A 22,332-nucleotide genomic window follows, 5' to 3' on the forward strand; every position below is an offset into this window, starting at 1 on the left:
CACCTCCTCTGTAAATGTAGAATCATCGTCATTTGATCTTCAAAGTTATGGGATCAGCAGTGGCCTCGCCACAGGTCAGTTGGCTGCAGAGTCCCAGTCAGGAGAAAAACAAAACAACCAAGTCCTGCCGAATACCCGGAGCTCTGCTGCATTCCACTACCACCTGGCTGGTAGGACAAGAGAGGTGGACGAGGGGCGGCAGCTTTTGTAAATGTTCACTATAGTTATTTTACATCGGCAATGTGTCCCGAGATTCCACTCTCAGTGATGGGTCTCTGACGCTGAAGGGTTGAGTTTCTTCAACCTGGGAGCAGATGTGTGCTTTTGATCTGGACAGTGCTTGAGCATTTTCTGCATACCCCCTGGCAGGATGGTGTGTTTGCACAGAGGGGCCTGCACAGGGACAAAGCCTAAAACTCAAACAGTTACTCGACAGCCATTTTATCAGCTTCCATAACATGAGTAGCCTAAAAGAGAAGGGATTTAGGGTGAGCAGGCTTGATGACTGAACAGGAGTGTCATTCTCCCCACGGTGTATATTGATGGGCCTATTTAGGAAGCTAAATATATGTTGTGACAGAAGCAGGTCTTGCTCACAGGTATGTGTCAATATTTGCCGTCTCCATGTTGATCTTTAATAATTATCAACTCTGCTGGTTGCAGTAATTCAGATGGCTCACTGAAGATCTACAGTAGAACAGTGATTACTAACCAGGGCTACAGGTACTCCAGGGGAGTTTTACAGTTCAGTACAGAAAAGATAAGGTGACCAGATTTCTGAAATGAAAACTGGACACATTTTTGGTTTGGTCGTCAGTTTGTCATTAAAAAATATAATGTTATTATATATGAAATAAAATAGGGGGACAATTTCAGTTTTATAATCTGTCAAATACAACTCTTCTGAATGAAATCAAGTCATTTTGAGGCAGAAACTACCTTTTAGTCAATATTTAGAGGCTGCAATCACTTTCTGGCAAGTAGAATACTGCATTTACAACAAGGTTCAACAGCTAAAAAGTAGGCTACTGGATTGGTTGGTACAAAGCAATAGTCATAAATCATAAGGATAATTTATTTCATATGTAACTCAGCAGTAAGTCATGTTAATAATTATAGACAAGGATATTAGACATAGGCCTACCAAACACATCTTCCATCGTCAACAACAGGCTTCTATTATTGTCTATTATCACGTAAATGTCATGCCTGGTTATGCTATAAACTGCAAACACCTATTTGGCCACAATTGTGATTATTCCGTTAAAAGAAACGTTAAAGTATCACATAGACATAGACTTACACAGACCTTTGCTATTACCACGGACATAAAGTGATGTTTATTTGCACATTATGTCTGTTTGATCTAGATAAAAGCAGATGTAGTTGTAAAGAGCAATCACTTTTCGGCATGACACCTGTATGCTCTGCTGTCCAGTCTTTCTGGCCACGTAAAATCTGATTTCAGGTCTGTTAACACCTTATACAGTCTATGATTAACACACAGTTCAAAACGGGGACATTTCCGGGGACAGCTCCCCTATGGGGACAGGGGACTGGAGACTGTCCCGGGAAAATGGGGACGTCTGGTCACCCTAAGAAAAGAACCCACAGAAATTTTCATTTGATCAAAAGATATATATCCACACATTGGTCAGCTGTAGCAGCTGAATGCAAAGTGTTGAGAATGACGGAGTAGACCCAATGAAAGCAAACAAATCAAGAAAAATGTGACGAGTGAGAAGCTAGTAGGTAGCTTGTATAGTAGTTTGCATTAGCAAACACTGTGTAAATGAATAACCAGGACAAAACAGCACTTTTTGATTGTATCTGTAATCCTGGAGGCTAGACACGAAAAGAGGGATCCTAGAAAGTACAATAATGATCTTCTCCACAGCAGGAAAAGACTTAACTCCTTAAGTATAAAAGTTGCCCTTCCACTTTTTGCATCGCAGGTCATTCCAGAGTTGCCGGGAATCCCACAATGCCTTGCGAACCAACTCACTTGCGTCCCATAGAAAATGAATGGGGCCCAACTCTGCAAGCAGAGACATCTAACCAGTTAGCTAGCTAAAAGTAATAGATAAACAGTTGAAATAGTTAATTTTAGCTAAGGTAAAAGAAATAGATGAAATATAATAAAAAAAACTGTAAAAAACAGTAATGAATAAAAAGTTGAAATAGCTAAAAACATAAACAATGAAAGAATGGTTGAAATAGATAACATTGGCTAAATGTTTGGAGTGTTTTCTTATTTGGCCTTTATCCTTTAGTGAGATGATTACACACATTACAGACTGGCCAGTGGCCATTATGCCACAGAGAACAATAAAAAACACGACATTTTCCACAACCTCAATTATAACTGAGACAATTGCCACCTTCAAAAGGCTGATTGTAATTACTGTTATTACTTTGCTGCAAAACAGCTTTAGGCTTGTACGTGTCCATGGTTCTCGTGGTGAATGTCAAAGCAACCCTGAAAGTTATACTGTATAGTACTGTATGCGTTTGAAAATACCTCCACAACATCCAGAGAAAACACATGTTTAAGGGTGTAAATATCTTATTCTAAAATTCAGAGCAAACCTAAGACTTCCCAAAATCAGCAGTGTGTCATCTATAGGAGCAAAACATGCAGTTTAAAGAAGTATCTCGAAGCCTCTCTGGCTCTTAGTTCGCACGCTCTTGATGTAATAAAAACATTGCTCAACAGAGACACGCGTCAAGTTGTTTTGACCAAAACAGTAGCACTTCGTAATTTGTAACCAACCTATGTGACCAGTCTTAGAATGATTTTAAGGATCCAGTGTTGGATGACAACACTCGACTAGAAAACAAGATCTATAAGTCAAAGGAAGCTTGATATTCACTTTCAAGATAAGATCAGAAGAGATGATTAGAGAACCTTATTGCTCTGCCATCTCTCCACCAGTGTTTTTTCTCTGTTTATGAATTTTTATGTTCACTTTTTGCACTTGTCAGTAACCACGTCTCAGTAACTACTTTGAAGATGCAGCCCTGGCTCTACTTCCAATGAGTTAATACTCCTAACAAATCTGCTCTGTTTTGTGATGTTTTGAAAAAATAGTTGACTCAAGAATAAATTATTTTTACTCTGGTCTGTTCTATCTTCCTACTCAAACAACTACACCTGTTCACCCCAGGGAGTTGCTGCACAACTGCAGCTTCTTATTGTGTGGCACAGAGATGCTGCACTGGAGAAATATTCAGCTACATGCTTTGCCCCAGGACACTTCAGTGCTGAGTGTTAAAGGAGCAAAGATTGTGTTTTAATTCAGCATCTGTTTTCTTTTTGAACACTGAACTAGCAGCTCTTCAGTGACAGGCCTCCAACTTCATCGTCAGACATCCTACATGATGTTATGGTGTAATGGCTATAAGAGGCATATCACACATTAGTGGATTATGAAGCAATGATTACAGTATGCTGTTCCCTCTGCTATAATCACTGCCTTTGCTTCTCCGGGCTGCCAGCTGTGGTTCATGCAGCTAATTCCTGCTTAATTGACTCGGGTGCCATTCACATCTGAAGTCACATTATACCGTGTGCGAGCTTAAGTAGTCTTCAACCTACTTTTAAGAAGAATGTTATTCACACCTTTTTTTGATGTCAAAAATCTTGAAATGTAACTGTTGGCAATATTTTTGACAGTAAAACCTTTTTCAACAAGTCTGCGTTTTAAGTCTTAGACAAAGCCATATTTTGCAAATCCAAAATCTGAAATAACTTCATCAGTCAAAGCATGGTTCAGGTGGAGGCGAGGGGAATTGAACCACCACTGTGTTTGTTTTTCAGTGAAGTCATGTTTGGCGATAGGATAAATATATTCATGGATATTTTCAGAAGGTTTCTTTGTGAAGTGGCTGCATCATCATAACTTAACATCAGTACTGTAACAGCACATTTGCCTTGCGTTTACAGTGAAATACACATAATCAACCAAACTGTCTTAATTATGCAGCTGTAGAAAAATTCCACTTTCATCAAGTGCGCTTTCCCCCTCTCCAGACTATAGTGTCCAAGTATGGATCTCAGTTCCGTGGTAATTCCCAACACGATGCTCTGGAGTTCCTCCTGTGGCTGCTGGACCGCGTCCATGAAGACGTCAATCTGGCCTCCCACAATAACAACAACAAAACTCCCAGGAAGGTAAGAATCAAGCAGTCTGTTGGTTCATGTGGCAGCAGTGGACACGATAATTCTGCTTCTAACCAAGAAAAGTTCCTCATATGCTCCCCTTATAGTAACAATTGTGATAAAGCTTCAAACCGCATACTTAATTGGTGCATAACTAATACATGAATCATAATGATTAAATAAATTAATTAATGCTTTATATATCCAGAAGTTGTTAGTTCATGTGATTCGATGACATTGTCATTTTATGAACTCACACACACACATTAATTATGATAAAATCTGATTATTTATGAACAGGTTAGTGTCTCAGACCGGTGCATTTGATCACTTTTTCTTGCTGTTGTTGCATGAAGCTTGCTATAAGAATTGTGTTGTTTCTGGATTTGTCCATGAATTTACAGATGGCACATTCTCAAGGCCAAAAGTTCTTGCATGAACCAAGACAATATGCTTTGCATGCAACATTGTAGCTCATAATAGTTGTTCATTCAACATGCACAGTACACACTCTGGCACAATCTGTCTTCAGATGTGTTTCCACCAGTGGTTCCTATTACTAATGCGCATGTTTGTGTTGTTTATTATCAAGCTAGCAAGTCTAAACTCACTGATGTACAGAAGTTTAGAATCATCATAGTTAACTCTCCAGAGGTTACCTCCTGGTCTCAAAATTTGTTCTGCAGTGCAGTTTTCATGCCACCAGAACCAGTGCGACAATCTAAGCTGTGCAACCTTGCTCTGTGTCTAATGCATTGCCTGTGGACAAGTAGAGTACAAGTGTGGCGATTTGGTGTTTGATTTTCTCTCAGCACGTCTTCTCCTCGAGGTATGCCTGTGGGCGCGGTGCATCCTGATACTCCTTGAATGGAACTTTGAACTGCTCTGCAGTGAGCCATTAAGGCAGAATTTTCATGTATTATTAAATACATGTTTTTACCTTTGAAATAGACATCCCTGTTTTTTGTAGTTTTATCGGGGTGATAACAGTGGCATAATTTATGGGAAGTGCTGTTGGTGAGTCATTGCAAATAAATCTACTCAAACTCAGTGCTCTTTGTTTCCTGAGGAGCTAACTGCACTGATTTATTTCGTTGTTTCATCATTGTGGGATCTGGAGATATCGAGATCAGGATGTCTCCCAAGGCCATACATTAGATGATTTAAGATATAATATCCCTTTTTCTATGACCGACATGCAACCTTCTCTTGCATTGATTACTTGGATCAATTAAAAAGAAGAAAGGGTTATTTTTTTCTGAAACAGGAACAGGAGTGCACAGTCAGCAGAGCATATCATTGTAAATTTCAAGGTCATATTGAAAGTTTTGGCCAGCTTCTTTTCTCTGGCTTCAGTGTAGCGTTTGCTCATCTTTTCAACTGCAGCTGATACTCAGTCCTTCCAATAGCGTGTGAGTGATTCAAATGAGGCACTGAGACAAATTTAGAGATAGTGCTCTCTCTGACTAACAGAGAGATTATGGACCACAGTTCACTTTCATCCTCTGTGGGTGTCCAGCTCCCCTTCATCAGTGACAACTCCCCCAAGTTTCTTATGTTTCTGTTGTTCAATCAGAATACACCGATATCACATGAACTAAGCTTCCACATCCTTGTGATCTGAGTTACCCTTCAATTCAGGATGAGAGTGAACCATGGGGTGAGGTTTGGAGGGATAGGGGTGAGTCTGGACTGTGTCTCTCCGTGTGCATAGCTCTGCAGAGGGCATGACAGGAGGTCAGGACTGGAGAGCTGCTGATAAGGTCTGTCATGATGAGTCTGCAGCACCCCGAGGAAAATGTCACCGCACCTTGTTAACACCCAAGGAGCCGTGAGGTATGGAGTACATGAACCTTTAAAAAAAAAGTTGACTTAATCCTGGATCCAACTGTATGATGGCGTCAGCATCATGACTCAATTGACTGAAGGAGCACAGGTCTCTCTCTCTCTCAGCGTTTAGCCTTCTGTCACATGGCATATAGAGACAATACATTTTAACGTGTCTGTCTAATTTCCTGTGCCTGATTGGATTAAAGTCGACATGGTGAATACGTGAGATATCCAGAGACCAGTAACGGAGTGAACACACAAGTGGAGATACCATCAGCTGGTTACTTGGCTAGTTCCATTTCAAAAAATCATGCAATGATCATTTTAAGTACCAGTGGAGGCAGGTGGGACTGTGGAGGGAGAGTGTTGCATATTTCAGAAACAGATGATCAAACCAGAGTGAAATACAAGCAAAACAAAAGCAAAAGGTAATTTCATAAACAAGCAAATCAATCGCTGTATTAACTCTGGCAGGGTATACAGATAGCATTGAAAATTTGTACAGACGTTCACGGTCTACACAGCATGAATCCTGCTGACTTAAGTGGTCCCCTAATGTTTTGTCTAGCTCTGCCATGAGGTTGGCTTTTTTTTTGTGAAATGTCTCAGAAACTATTGGCTTGATTGCCATAATATGTGGTACATATATCCATGTAGCCCAGGGGATGAATGCTAATGACTCTGGTGTTTTCACCTATGCAGTGAAATATATCAACATCTTATAGATGGATTGTCACAACATATTGTACCAAGGATGAACCCAGATGACTTTAGTGAAACCATAACCTTTCCTTTAATTTTCACCCTGATGTGCACTAAAATCTGAGTGTAATGCTACGCGGATGGTGATTGCTACTTCTAAGAATGAGAACATACATTTGAGTTCTGTCTCTGGAGCAAAAGTCAGATGAAAAGTGGAAAGAATTGACCGTTGCTTACATGCATTGGCTGCAGTAATGGAGAATGCTGAACTGAATAAAGCAAATCTCTCAACTGATGATGGACCCTCGTTGCGGTCGTAAGCTTTGGGAAGTAACCAAAAGAATGAGATTGCAGAAACAAGCAGTTGGGATGAGATGACACACACTGTGTTGACTAAGTTATGCGTGGTGCACTGATGCAACATGTATCTTTGTATGTGTCAACTGACGCCTGTAATAAGCTGTAGGTCTTTAGTTGCGGGAGGTAGTAGCGTTGTATGAAAAATTCAACTGCAGCGTTAGCCTCCTTTTACAGTCTATGATTAGTCCATTCCCTTGTTAATCTTTGTGTCATATTATGGGACTGTGAAAACCTCTGATGTGTTTAATTAGTGATCATTTCAGAAGAATACAGTGTCGTAACAGAATATTCTGCATATGAATAAATATCCCTTGCAGTGAGTGAGAGAGTGTGAAGGGGAGAGCTGCATCGTGGCCTCTGTCCAGAGCAGAAAATCTCTTGTGACAGTTGTCTCTTATGTTTGTCCAGGCCTTCTGCCATCAGCCAGTGTGGGCTCTTTGCAGACACCAAGGTTGTCATGGATTTCGGTTTTATCAGTGAGGAAACATGCAGTCAGATAGGCTTCTGCTCAGTATCAGGAACGGGAGGGAAATTATTTGAGTAATTCTCTCTCCCCATGAATCAGACTCTACTCCTTGCCTTGTTCCCTGCTTCCACCCTTTCGTAGCCCTTACATACTGTACCTCTGCAGGAATGTACAGTAAAGCTGTGGTATGCAGTCTGCTATCACTGCTCCACCCACAAAGGAGCTTTGTGAGGGGCAGAGAGGGCCTCGCTGAGGGCAGGAAAGGGGCAGCTGCAAGACAAGTGTCTAAACCACACTCCTGTAAAACCTTCAGCATCATGTTTGGTCCATGTTGGTTTCTTTGCTTACTTGTTTGCCTCTTGGTTCTGTGTTAATCGCCTCTGCTGCCACCCTGCTGAGGCTCTGGTGGTGCTGGCAGAGTCATCCAGGGTCACAGCCAGGCTCATGGGAGGCGCTGGCATCCGTTTACCAGTCCACGCACGTTCCCACTCACAGCCAAGGAGTCGGCAAGCTCCATCCTCTTCTGCTGCTAATTGAGGGGCCTGTGGGCCTATGCTAATTGTGTTTAAGCATGTGTTGTTAGACACCACTTAGCACAGGAGAGCCAAAGAAAAAGTTGGGAAGAGGGACCCCCCCCCCCCTTTCACTCCCCCTCTCCGTCCACAGTCTTCTTGGGCTGGCTATGTAGTTGAGCAGTTGTAGATTAAGTATTTTGAATCTGTAATGAAGGGTGACAATTCACAGTCCTGCACACACACAAGCAGACGTACACTACACACATTTTAACATTTACCGTTGGCTCCCCATGGCTTTGACTCAGTGGCGCACAATCTCTCTTGGTTTGTTGATCATCACTTAGGCAACACAGTGCAAGTGAGGTTCATACGCTCGCTCTCTCTCTCTCTCTCTCTCTCTCTCTCTCTCTCTCAGCTCTATGAATGTGGCTCTTTGTGAGTCACAGGAAGAAAGAGACACTTGTTGTGCAGCCCTAGTACACAGAAAGGAGAGGTGAGACTGAGTTCCCTGCAATAGTGTGGCAATGGGTGGGGGAACAGTAAGCAGTAGTGACAGCCAGAGTGATGGGGGAGCAGAAAGGGAAATTACTTCTTTGATTCTACATGACAAAACTTGATGTAGAAACAGTAGAATGTGGATGTTTCATATTTACAAATGTGTCTGGTCAAGCGTTGTTTCTGTAACACGGCCAGGCACTCCATGGACAGGAGATTACCAAAAGACTGCATTGCACTTAATTTATCATCATCACAACAGCAGGAGAAGTGCATGCGAAAGTAGTTTCCTGGGCTTTGTGTGAGTGGATATACCTTAACAAGTCTCACAGTACCACGACAGTAGAAGATACTGTATGTTGAGAGTAGGGATGCAAATGTCAGGAATTTTCTTAATGAATTATTAAACGGCTCAAAATTGGTTCAAAACAGTGTGTGGCCTATAATCTCTGCAAAGTAGATTTGGTATTTGAGCAATAAATTAAATAAACATAATGTAAGTTATAATAACTATAACTAATATAAATTGCGGTGCTCCAATTCCCTTCCGTTGCCATTCAACAAATGGCCAGACAAGATTAAGATACTACTGTATTGCTACTTTCAGGCTTTATTGGAGGCCATAAATTAGATGAGACTGAACATGCTGGGCATCTCCAGCACCTAATATTCTAACGTCATTTATCTCGTATCAACAAAAAGGGCTGTAACTTTAAATAGGTTACACCAGTCTCAGACATTAGTTTTACAGTTTTTCTTTTTAAAGTAATTAAATATAATCCGCATGTGAGCTGTTTGTACACTGTTTCTAAAGGTAGGCCAGCTACTGAAAACCCCTGCTCAGACTGGACAGACAGACAGACATGTCTCGGAAACGTCCCTAAATATTTGGCCTCCGCCTTTTTAATTGGATTTGCACCCATAGAAGGGAGAACGTCGCTTAGAAAGTGTGTGACTTTTGTTTTGAGCACTGCTTGTCCCCAACACCAGCATTATAACATGTTCCACTGTCTGACTTGCCGCTACAGGGCCTGCAGTGATTGAGCATCTGTTAGCTTGTTCTGTTAAAGCTGCTAATTTGGCATTCCTATGAGCCTCTGGATAGCTAACTACCCCGGAGAGCTGTCAGATAACAACCTGGTTGGATATCCACAGTGTTACTTTATGTTGAAGGAGTCACGACGCATACTGACTGTTGACTCAGTCCGGGGAGTCATCTAGCTCTCTGGGCTGAAACAATGGGCACAGGGCGGCGTGACACCTAAACCGCAATGCATTTTCTGACAGTTTACACTGCAACTCCCTCATCTTCTATGTTGTCAGTTATAATACCTTATTTATTTATTAATCCCGGTTACCAGATAATCGATTAATCATTGACCTCCCTGGAAAGTTGAACTCGACATGAAGACAATAGAACAAAGATTATTTGTGTAGAAGTGAAGAGCAACTGTACAGTAGCTCTCAGTAGACCCTCCTACACATTAACAGCACAACAATCACAATGTGGCCCCTCTTTAGTTATTTGTTGTGCTGTCCTTCCCTTCCTCTGTCTGGAGATTTGATTTGCACGATGTGGGCGGTTGTGTGACTGAAATTAGACATTACATCCAGACAGGGTCCCAGACATTGTACCAAGGTTTCCAACTTCTTTTCACTTATTCTAGCAGTACGTGCCCATAAATGCACCTCTAAACCCACAGCTGAGCAGTGCATTTGCCTGTGTGTGGTCAGTGCTGCTTCCCTCTCGTGTCTGGGCTGGATGCGAGCGTTTCTCTTGTGATTCTCGTGTGTATTCTGCTGTGTGTGTGTGTGTGTGTGTGTGTGTGTGTGTGTGTGTGTGAGTGTCAGTGTGTGTGTGTGTGTGTGTTTCCTCTCCACTCTGCCTTTGATTCTGTCTGCCCTGCCAAGCTGAAATGGCTTCCTGTGGCTCAGAGCCACCCAGCTGGAAAAGCAGCTCGGAGGGAAGGGTTCGAATATGACCATTCTGTGTTTGAGCTCCTCACTCACCTCCGACCCATATCAGTGTTGATTGGCTAAGGGCCTTAAGCCCCCAACAGATGCTAAGATGAGAGTTGTCTGTGTGTAGATACGAGTCTAAAATGAACTTAATGTGCGCATCTAATTATAGACAGCATCTCTCTGTCAGTCACAGAGGTTTGGATGTTCGCTTCCTTTAAAAAAAGGCAGCTGGTTTTGTTGGCTGGGGTTGCTCACTGTGGCACAGACACAATTAAGCTGCAACAGTCTGACTGTTCCAGACAACACAGCGCATCACCACGGACATTTCTTTAAACTGCACTCATGCTCTGCAGGGAGCCCAGCCCAGAAAACGTTTTCTCATTAAGTTGTGGAGAGCTAAAAAATAAAAGGAAACAAAATTACCATTTGCTTTTGTGGGATTTTGACTTCACAGAGCTACATGGGTCTAATTATTTAAAAAGTTAAATATTCGTCAGTCAAAAGTTTAAATGGGCAGCACGCAAAGCTTTAAGAGTCATTGTTTGAACTCTCATAGATTTGTCTTCAAACGTGCTTTGCCTGAGGAGAACAATGAAGCTCTTCATCTTGTTTTGCAGAGAAATGTAGTTAAATCAACAGACTGATTCTTTATTTAATATAAAGAAATTCCCTCGCACACAAATTATTCCCAACCCGTCTGGGCCTGATTGGCAGACGGCACCGACCCCAACAATTTAAGTGATTCAGATTTGCTGAGTGGAGGCTTTCCAGAGAGTGTGTCAGTTCAATTGCCTGAAACCAGGCTGACTGGAATGATTTTAACAGTTGTTGATAAAAATAATTTAAGCAGGGAGGCGTGCCCGTCACACCAAGTCCTGTTTTAATGCGTTCTCTTGAGTGCAATTGAATCTGCCTGTGAAGATGAATGGATTTCTTAAAAAGCAATAATTAGCAATCCGGTCTCACCCACAAATGTCAGTTTAGAGAAAGAGCTTAAATCAAATACCTGTAGCAAAGTTTGTATTTGTACAGTATTATACCGTCATCCTGAACGTATTGATTGCTGTTTGTGATGGCCACTTAAACTCGACCGAACTAGCAGGTACCAGATGCTCCTGTGTGTCTGTGTTGATTGATGCGTGTAGCCATTTTATTCTCATCTGTGCCACCGCATCTCCGTCATCAGCGGCAGCCACAGAAGCAGGAGGGTAATAATCAACCTCATCAGCCCAGGAGGCCGACCTACCTTCATTAGAATTAATTTCCCCCTCAGCCTCTCCTGCTGCTCTCTTAAAGGTGGGATAAATCTTCTTAAGAGACAGCTCACAAAGTCATATCCACCAGTAACATTTCTAGTGAATTTCTCCCAAGTTTATCCTTAGATTTGAATAGAAGGCTGTTTAAATAGTCTGTGTCTGTTGTCCTCTTTCTCTTTGAGGTGAGGAACGCAGTCGAGGGACAGATAAACATGGCATCAGTGAGCAGCAACTGGCTCCACTGGACCTACTGGGCTCATATGTTTGTTAAATGTGATTGATGTGTAACACACCACCATTGTCTGTAGTAAAACAAAAGTGAAATATTGATTGCTGGTTCATCATGGTTTGATTGTTGCTCATATCCAAATAGAAAAATGATTCACTATTTAGTTTTGTCTGGCGGCATTCATTGTCCTACAAAGTTATGAACCCTCATCACTCGGGATGCACTCCCTTAACTTTTTCTCCTTGATGCTTATACTGAGGGTATTTTGTGTCTGTGTGGCTCTGTCTGTAAGGAGTAAACTATACTGTTAGATAACCCCAAAAGTATTGCAGGTCGCTTTACATACATTAGCTTACTAATCCAAATGAACAGAGTGGAACAGAAAACTGTATTAATTGTGGATGGTGACTTTTGGCAACCCACTTAAAGGAATAGTTACACAATTTGGCAAATATGCTCATTCGCCTTCTTGCTGCATGTTTCATTAGTAGATTCTTACCTCTCTCTCGTGTCTGTATGGTATTCACTCCTGGGTCAAATGACTCTGCAGTAGCCACTGGTATTTATCGTGTCCAGCTCCAATCGGCAGTGCTGTAAACATGTCACCTGGGTGGACACGCTAATTTTCCTTTTCTGGAGTGACTCTTTTATCTCTTTCCATCTGTGTATGTCTATAAGTGTTTCATCTATATGTTATTATTGGCATACCTGGCAACAGTCCATCATCTGCGACTTTATATCTGTGCTGTGATGTCTTTCAGAGCACACAAACACTGTGAACACACCACAGCTACATTTAATTTTTACACAGTCTATAGGCTGCACACAGAAACCACCGTAGCATTGTTTTCCAAAATGTCCAACTATTCCATTAATAAAGTCCGTATTGGCCCTTGTGCATCCCTGCTCATCACCATAACTTATCTTTGGGAAAATCCTACAGCTGGGGCCTCTCCCAGTGTGCACTGGACAAAGACAAACCAGTCTTCTTCACGTTTTTACACATTCATACCTGTGAGTGATTTAGAGTCTCCAGTCCATTTTTTGGATTGTGATAACAGTAGAAACCAGCGGGGCACGTAAACTCAGACAGAGAAAAGACAGTGGCAGTTAAAACAGTCGGGGTCATTCTTACCGTGAGTAACCAACCGCTGAGAACAAACAGTTTTCAGAAAAATGAAAAGGTGAGGATGAAAAAAGCGTAGAGAAACCAGCTGCCAAGACTCATCATGTTGTTCTCATGGATGAAGTTAGTGCTTTCATTGTATTTACTCAAACTCTGTTTTTTGCCATCTTAGTCAGCGTCCTCTATGTATGACTCAGCCTTAGGTCAGATTATTTGGGTGGTTAGCAAAGGGCTTTGGTCAAATCAATGTCATATTCAGTTATCACACAACACTCGGCTCATGTCCTGCTTTTGAAACGTGACTCATTCACATCACACCCAAAACAAAGAAATATTGTTCGTTTACTTGTTACACTGCAAACTGTCAATCAGAAAGTGTGTTGACAGTACATCACGACTTTTTACCACAAGAATAGAGCCTCCCTCCTGGCCAGCTTCTCATCTTGGCTTCCTCTTGCCTTTGTTTCTGTCAGCATGTCTGTCTGATCCATCAAATTTTTTTTTATCTCTGTCTCATTTCATTTCTCTTGTTGAAAGCCCTTTCATTTCCATCTGGTGATGATGAAATTCACTTTGATGCTCTCAGCCTAGCAGAGACAGCATACAGTACACATTCCACAATGGCTTCACCCTTAGAGAGTGGGATTTACAGCCTAACATGATGCAGGGTACCTGCCAATATCGAACCGTCAAAACCGTCACACTTAACTTTCATTTTTGACTGACACTTTTGACAGTCTGATTATTCCGTTAAAAGCGTTTTGGGGGAAGATTTTCCTCATCTGTAATGAGAGTCTAGGGACAGAGTGTGTTGGATGGTGTAACGATTGTAAAGCTCCTTGAGGCACATTTTTGTGATACTGGTCTATATAAATAAAATTAACTTCACTTTGAAATCTTCTGGTCACATTTTTAGAATTGGTTCCACACTCCTGAGGGTGTTAAATGCAAAGATGCAGAGCATATGTGAACAGTTCATTCAAGAAGAAATTACTGGAACGTATCAGTAACTTGTTTCAAAACTGCGGCTGTACCTCAGGTGCTAGAACGGATTGTCATTGTTGTGTTGGTGGCGCAGCTCCTCCTTACCACATGTTGAAGTGACTTTGAGCAAGACACTGGGCCTCGAGTTGCTCCCAAAGAGTTTGTATGTTGATTAATAAAATGCTTTGGGCAAAATTTGCTTGCGCTTCTGTGAAGCTGTACATCAGCATACTAATATGCTCACAAAGACAATGCCAACATGCTGCAGGTAACATTCACCATCTTAGTTTAGGGTGTTAGCATGCGAACATTTGCTAACTAGCAGTAAACACAAAGTAGACACTCTGCTAGCTTGGCTAAAATGGCCCAGTAATGATGTGCTTTACACCAAAACTAAAGGGCCATGTCACATGTTTAGGGTTTGTTTGAGGCAGCTTTTGCACCTTTTCAAACATTTGAAGGGTGAGTGATTTGAAACAGCCTCAACTGCTTGGCAACTCACCTTTGCTCTGTAAGCAAACTTGTAGTCACAAGTTTGTGACATTATTGATCACTTTGGGAGACATTAATTGGATTGTTTGTACCTTGGCACAGGGAGGTAAAAGCAGAGAATAGGATCCATGAAGAAAGCTGGTTGGTTTGGATGCATCTTGGTTGCTATGGATGGCAACGTAATGCCAAAGTAATACTTCATACTGTGGTGGAAATAAAAGGCAAAGTGAAGTCCTGACAGCATTATAGATGCATTACAGATGCAGTGTTAATATAGATAGATATATATATTCTCAGTCTTATAAAGATAACAGGCGTCATCTGTATGACACCCATGACCTTACTGGTAGCTGTGGTATAGATAGGTGTACTGATATGCTTCAGAGCCTGTCTGCCCTTCGTCCTGTCTTGTCAGTCAAAACTAGAACAGACTGAGCCCAGCATACTGTATAGCTGCTGTACACACAGCAGTCAGTCGGTTGCAACCCTGAGGTCAGTTTGAGTGCATGCACCGATGTCTGGGCACTTAGCATGTCCATGCAAACACACCCCACCTAGAGCGATCGGCTACGGGGAATAATGGGCCGGAGGGTCAGAGAGAAAAGCTTTCATCGTCTGTGTCATTGGGACTATTTATAGAGAGATACGCAGTGTTGAAAGAGACCGTCCATTATTTATCAACGCTGTATGTCAGCTGTGTGTACTACTTTGACTTTCTAAGTCATTCAGTTACTCAATAACACTCTACTTTCCCTCGCTCTATTTCCATCCGTCTGTATCGATACACACACACACATACACACACACACACACGTGTGCGGTGTCTTTACGCCTGCCCACATCTCTCTGTCTCTCACCCTGTGTCTCTCTCTGTTACGATCACCGCGGGGAGTTAGGTGCTGTTGGGTCTTGTTCTCAGTCACTCCACTATAGTGAGTTCTCCAGCAGAAGCACATGTCCATCCCAATGTGTTTCCACGGCTTCTTTAAATTATTCACATCAGGGCCATTACTGGGACCACTCGAGGGGGGAGGGGGGTGGATAGTAAAGGGGGGGGGGGGGGGGGCTTTACTATACACCCCCCTCCCCCCACATCAGGATGAGGCGTGTGGTCTGTGAGGATGGGGGGTCACATTTCCTGGATTTTTACCACAGTGGATTGAGAGTGCCTGAGTTCCTTTACAGTGGCTCTGCTCACAGGGATGAATCACTCCCAGCAACATTTTTGGGGTGAATTATTGAAAGCCTCCCTGATGCGACAGAATGCACCGTTAATCTCTGCGATTTCAGGCTTTCATGCTGAAGTACAGATGACCAGGAGTCAACGGTCTTTGATTTCACAGAGACCAGGTGCGTTTGCGTAAGTGCAGTGCTGTTTCCAAGGCTGCAAAATCTCTTTTTAATAACATTGATCTCACTGTGGGGAAAAAAAGGCCTAAGGAGTGATTTACTAGCATGAGCACTCTTATTTAGTCAATGTTGTACTTATGTTCAAAATAATAGGAAAAAATAATAATCTTTATGTTTTAGAGAAGAGCCATCTTTGTTTGTCAGTATGAATAACTATCTCGAAAGTATGATTCCCCAGATTGTGAGTATATTTCCCAATGGTATTCCTATTAAAATACACTCATATCAGCTGGGATAGTTTTACGAAAATGACACTTTTTCAGGCAGGTCTCTGATCTTCAGCCAGCTGCACAACAATGTGCCTATCAAGTCTAACTCTGACCCCTCCCTCTTCATCTTTTAGTCAGCTCTAAAAATCATAGTCTGTGAACTCTGTCCTCCTGCTGACAGTGCTGAGCCAGCGGCCAGGCTCCAGCCCACCACTCAGTTGCACGCTGTATCTTTGTCATTTATCTAAATCCCAGAAATCAATTACAGCACGCTAAGGTGCCAGGGTGAAGGATTTGATTTTTAATTTTCTCCTTGCTCCTCGGGCACTGGCACATGCCCCTCTCCTGGCATTGAGGCTTATGGATTAAGCAGAAGTAGACAATTCTCTGGCTTTACATATCTTGGATATTAGCAGTTGCACATTTTTGTATTTATATTTCTTCGTGTTATCTTTTCAGATATGAGTTTCTATGGTGAGACCACAAAATAGTGCAGATCTATTTCTTTGTGGGCTATTTACTTTGCTCAGCCATTAACTCCTGAGTTACAACTTGCCACTGTTCCATAAATTTAGATATTCCAGAAACTTCATTACAGCAAACTGTAATGCCTGTTAAAGAAAAGTTGTAAAGTTTTAATGTGTATTCTTACAGACCTCCCCCTCAGCTTGTAGTGTTTAACATATCATTATTAAGGATTGTTAGCTTAATGTGGACGCACCTGATGTGGTGCAGTTAAACTGGATTTCGCTTCTCGTTCATTAACTTTAGGAACGAGGTGACACACATTCGTTGGGAGCCATGAATCGATGTTTTACCCAGCAAACATTGTGAAATGTCATGACAGGAAAAGCACAGGTGTAACTTCTGACATTAACGATGGCTCTGCTCTATTAAGTGTCCCAGGAAGCACGCACAATACCAAATCCTGGAACCGGCTCAGCTAAACGGAATACAGTACATAGTTAATTTTATTAATTACACCTGTGCTTTTACTGCTTTGACATATATTGCTACCAATGTCCAGACAGTTGGAGAGAATATTGCTTGTCTCTTTTTGTTCTGGTTTTATAGCAGCAGGAAAGGAGGGACTGTTTGTGCTACTTGCTGTCGTGAATGCAAGTACAGGGACAGTGATTAATGACAGTAAAGAGTTTGATGAGAATTTGTGCAGCCATAGTTAGCTGGGTCCGACAATTCCAAAACCATCAATCTGTCTTTCACGCCCACCTCACACGGTGGTTGGCCAGGTGTGAGAAAATCTCTCTCAAGCTTTCATCCAGAAAACACTGAAAATGTGTGCCATTTTCCCCATATTTAAACAATTATTCCTCTTTTCACTCTGCTTTCATGTGTGGCCGTTCAGAACAGCTATAAACACTTTGGCCTGCCAACACGTTAAACAAGTTTTCAAGTGTAACATGGCCCTTGGTTACCAGGCCTATGTAAGCTAGGCCTCCTCTCGGATTCCCCCACATTCTCAGGATCCACGTTTCCTGGTTTTTGGTCATTTTACAATTTGCAACATCTTTTAAAAAATATTTATCTTTGTTTATTTCAAATAAAACACATTTACTGGGACTTTAACGTGGCTTGTCTTCCCTCATTGATACATACTTTGAGCCAGCTGCACTGACAAGTGAGGCACCAGTGAAGTGAGAAAAAAAAGCAACAAGGAAGCTGGCAACCTTCTCACAGACCTACCCATTTTTACTGTTGTTAGGTCACCAAAAGTCCCATAGAGAAACCCTCTGCTAAAACATACCCATGCCCAAACTGACCCAAAAACACACCAGGTAAGGCCAAATGGAGACCAAATGCCGCCCTCTCCAACAAACTACCCTGAAGGGAAGTAACTGGCACAAACAGAAGAACCAAACACTTTCACCTCCTGAAATAGTTGGTGAATAGCTCAAAAATTGCTATGCCAAAAACAACAAACCAATCTACATTTTCACTCTTCCAAGCCAAGTAGCCACTATGTCTGCCACAGGAGCTTGCAACACTCAGGCTCATTTACTTCTAAATTCTGAAATATTTTTTTCCTGGAAGAGCCCCAACTTACTCAAACCGGCTCAAAGTATGTGATAATAAGGGTACACAACCCAGGTGCCAACAGGCTGCTCATTTCATAGTAATTACAAGAAATGTTTAAGCTATAAGAAAGTAACACTGATGCTAAAGGAAATGGTAGAAGTGCAATTAACACAGAACAAAAAATGAGGATGCATGAGGCATGGGGGTCAGCTGCGTCAGTACTGTAGGAGATTTATGGCTTTGGGAGAAATGTGTGTGTATGCACTGTAGGCTGCAACCTGACAAACCAAACCAAAGAAACATCCACGTTTTAGCGTGTGTGCAGTGTTGTACAGAAGAAGAATACAGGTATGTAAATGAAGTCTCACACCCTGTTCCCCCCACCTTTTGGTAGTCGTCTACAGGTCAGACCTGACTCTAAACATAGCTTTTCAAATGTTTCCCCCCTCTGTTACCTTCCCGTTTAGTTGCATTTTTATCAGCTTGAAGTTGGCATATTTTTCTGACAGCCAATTTCAAAGATAGAATCTCAATTTCAGGCCGTTGCATGGCACCTCTTGAGAGGGACCCCTGTTCTGTCGGGGTCACTTAACAACCTATAAAAACAATTTCTTCGGCCAGCAGGAGTCACAGCTTACTCCATGGGATTTACTATCTGGCCATGATCATTTAGAAGACTGAGGTCTTATCAGAACCACATGTCAGTGGGCATGTAACCTGTCCCGCATTCTCGCTGTGCTTAAATGTCCACATCCTCAGCAGCTTCTGTTAACACACAGCCGACACCTTGCAGTCTTTAAACATAGCAGAGCAGGGCACGAATTCCAGAGAAGTGATAAGACCAACTGTGTCTGCACTCTGTGGCCTCAATGTTGCTATGGTTATCTCTACATAAAGATAGCAATGGAATCCATTACCTAGTATGGGAGTTGGGGGAAGGGGTACAGAGCCTGATGTCAGTGCATTTGATTAGAAAATAAAAAGTCTGAAGGGTGGCACTTGCGCTATTGCATGTTTTACCGGAACAAGTAACAAGAAGATCAGCTGGGTCGAACCTCCCCTTTTGGCACTACTGACATTTTGTGGGAGAATATGACTAACCAATAACAAAAGCCTGACATCCATGCAAAGAGGAAAGAGTGAGAGGAGGTAGAGATTTGTCATTGTACTTGCTTGTTGAAGCACAGTGCAGCAGGAAGGTCAGGTTTCAGTGTTGCGCTCGGCCTTTGCAAAGCACAAATGCTCTTCGAAGAATAGACTCGGGTTTTAAAATGGTGGTGAACTGTAAAGGACTCGCCTGTCTCTGTCTAACACTGATTTCTCAGACGCGCACACACACACACGCATGCCCTCCACTTCCCTCTCCCCTTTAGAAATTCTAAACCTCCTTTCAGCTCTGTTTGTGAGCAGAGGTCATGGTCGAGCTGCCAGCCTGGGAACAGTGGCAACCAGTATGGGACCAAGAGCAAGAAATCAGCGGAATAGTAAACAGAGACAAGAGCGTGTGTCAACAGAAAAGGCTCGGAGTGAAAGCACAGCTGAAATGATATGATGACTTAATGTATTCTCAAGTACCTGACTTTTACACATGCTATTGTGGGACTGATAGCATGCAAGCAGAGAAATGCTAACAAGGTACTTGTATGCAGGCAGGAATGGCCTTTTAAGCAGAACACTTGGTAACTGAAAGAATGTTTTTCGGGACATTCTCCCCGGCTGGTAAGGTGTGAGATGGAGTTGATACTGAACAGAGATGTTGCAGTATGAGTGCTGGTTATAATTTTCTAGCACTTTTGGATTTTACTCCTCTGCGCAACCATTTCACACATGAATGAGATAAGATTGACAGTAATTGACATTTTGGGAAGTATGCTTCCTCACTTTCTTGCCTAGTTAGATGAGATCGATACCACTTTGATGTCTGTGTCTAAAATTTGAAGCTACTATGAGCGGTTAATTAGCATAGCTAACTAGCTAACATAGGACACTAGCCTGGCTCTCTCCAAAAGTAACATAATCTGCCTACTAGCACCTCTAAAACTCACAAGTTAATGTTATATCATCAACTGATCAATCTTCTCATTTGACTAATTTTACATACTGCATTGTCTTTGCGAGTCAGAGGACATGATACAAAATTACTTATTAAACAAGATTTGTACACCATTATTACCAAGTGTAGCAAATACAAAACATGTTCATTGTAATGTAAAACTGATGTAGAAGGTTATTCAGTTCTGTGTCATTAACGCACAGCGGTGTTTCTGAGAAGCTCCGTGTGTGTCCCATCCCACACGTTTGTTTTTGTGACCTTGCAAGTCTTTCAGTGATCAGTTTTTTATCTTTTTTTTCTGCTCCTCTTTTATCTTCATCCAAGGCCAGCTTTATCTCCGTTGTGGGTGAGTGGATGAAAGACAAGGGCTTCCCTGGGGGTTGTGTTTAGATCAGTGCTTTCCACAACTTTTGAATATCACTTTATTTCCAAGGAAAAGCAAGAATGTGCCAAAGCTGCATTCTACCTGACCCTCTGTCAGACTTACAACTTTATTGTTGCGCTACCATTATATACAGTATGAGTTTCCTCTCACAATGATGACTCCTGTTAACCTCTGCAACGGCAATGTATGATGGATCTCTGAAGAATCTGAGAGTGTGACAGCGTTGTGTTTATGGGTGGCCTCTTCTGTGCTGCAGGGCCCTGGTGGAGCTGACGAGGTGCCGTCTCCTGACCCGTCCCATTCCCAGCAGCCCAAAGTCCAGCACAGCTTTGTCCAGGAACATTTCCAGGCACAGTACAAGTGAGTCTCCTTTCCTAACATACCACACTTGCACCTGCCAGACACTAAATCCACAAATATATCAACAAATTATCAACAGGTCTCTTAGGTTGGAAGATGGAGTTTACTACTACCATGTGAAGATGTCATGGCGTAATAACTGACTATTCACTAAACCCCTTCCCTGAACTGTGACTGTCAAATCATAACTTTGCAACAGTAATCACAGCAGGTCTGTCGAACAATTTCTCCACATGTTTAAGCTATATGCATGGGTCTATAATAAAAGTGATACTCTTTTAGCGTTACATTTGGCAAACACATTGGTTTGAACATACTGTTTAAAAATACACATCTAACCTTATAATTGTCCATGTATGAGCAATGTGGCTAAACAGGTTTATGTTAGAAAGAAATAACTGACCTTGCATTTTCCGTAATGCTCTAAACCACAATTCAAGCACAATGCTGACTTTATTTCAATGTTTTCCACATGAATCATCAACTGGTGAGGATGCTGCATTTTTGCCTGGGACATTCTTTTATCATGCATGTAGACATCAAGTGCATATTTTAGACTCATTAGGGTTCTAATTTTTAAACGAGTCAGCTTGAAACATTGAAAAATCAGCCAGCATTAGTTCATATGGTTCGACAAAATTAATAGTTACCAGCTAGAAATGGTGAGCCTGCTGTTGTCTACCAGTGTCTGAAATCAAGAGCCCATTTTTTAAAAAATGGCAAGAATATTTCCGCCATTATCATATAAACCACATACATGTATTCTGTGAGAACGGAAAACTGTAGCAAACAGTAACTAAGGGGGGTCAGGGCTGGCAAACCATCTAATCATCTAATACCATGGGAACCTTTTAAGTTTTGCCTCTATTATAAATATGATACCATATATTAATAGCTTTATGGCCGCAATGGAATGTGAAATGATTTCTGCTATTTTCTCCTAATGTAGTTTTTCCAGTGCAAAACAGAAGAGATATTTGTGTGTCGTAAATGCTTGTTTTTTTTAATAATTTATAGTTTCTCCCATTTTCTGTTATTTAACATATAACAATTGGATTTTTTTCTGCTTTTGCACCATAAACAATTTGCTGAGAGAGTTTACTAGATGAATGTTTCCAATGATGGAAGAAGTATTCAGATATTTTACTTACATACAACAGGATAAGCATCAACATATATTTAAAGGGGCTATATGTAGTTTTTTAATAATATCACTTGTTAATAAATCACTTTTTTACTGCTTATTTGTCAAAGGGCTGTAACCTCACATAGAAACAAACCACACGCCTGTTTTTTCTG

At 41.7% G+C, this 22,332-nt stretch overlaps 1 protein-coding gene across 2 annotated transcripts in view; it reads left to right on the top strand.

Annotated features, from left to right (window-relative positions):
• The window catches only part of usp43b (ubiquitin specific peptidase 43b), a 71,765-nt gene that overhangs the window by 2,888 nt on the left and 46,545 nt on the right, over positions 1-22,332 (top strand). For both annotated transcript variants that reach the window (XM_038694384.1, XM_038694383.1), the window contains exons 2-3: positions 4,034-4,174; positions 20,930-21,033. In XM_038694384.1, coding sequence (XP_038550312.1) covers positions 4,034-4,174; positions 20,930-21,033 — 245 coding nt within the window. The remainder of the gene's footprint in view (positions 1-4,033; positions 4,175-20,929; positions 21,034-22,332) is intronic.

This window comes from Micropterus salmoides, unplaced genomic scaffold (assembly GCF_014851395.1).
Source record: "Micropterus salmoides isolate LMB-PRFRI ecotype aquatic unplaced genomic scaffold, ASM1485139v1 Ms_hic_scaffold_10, whole genome shotgun sequence".
Lineage (NCBI taxonomy): Eukaryota > Metazoa > Chordata > Actinopteri > Centrarchiformes > Centrarchidae > Micropterus > Micropterus salmoides.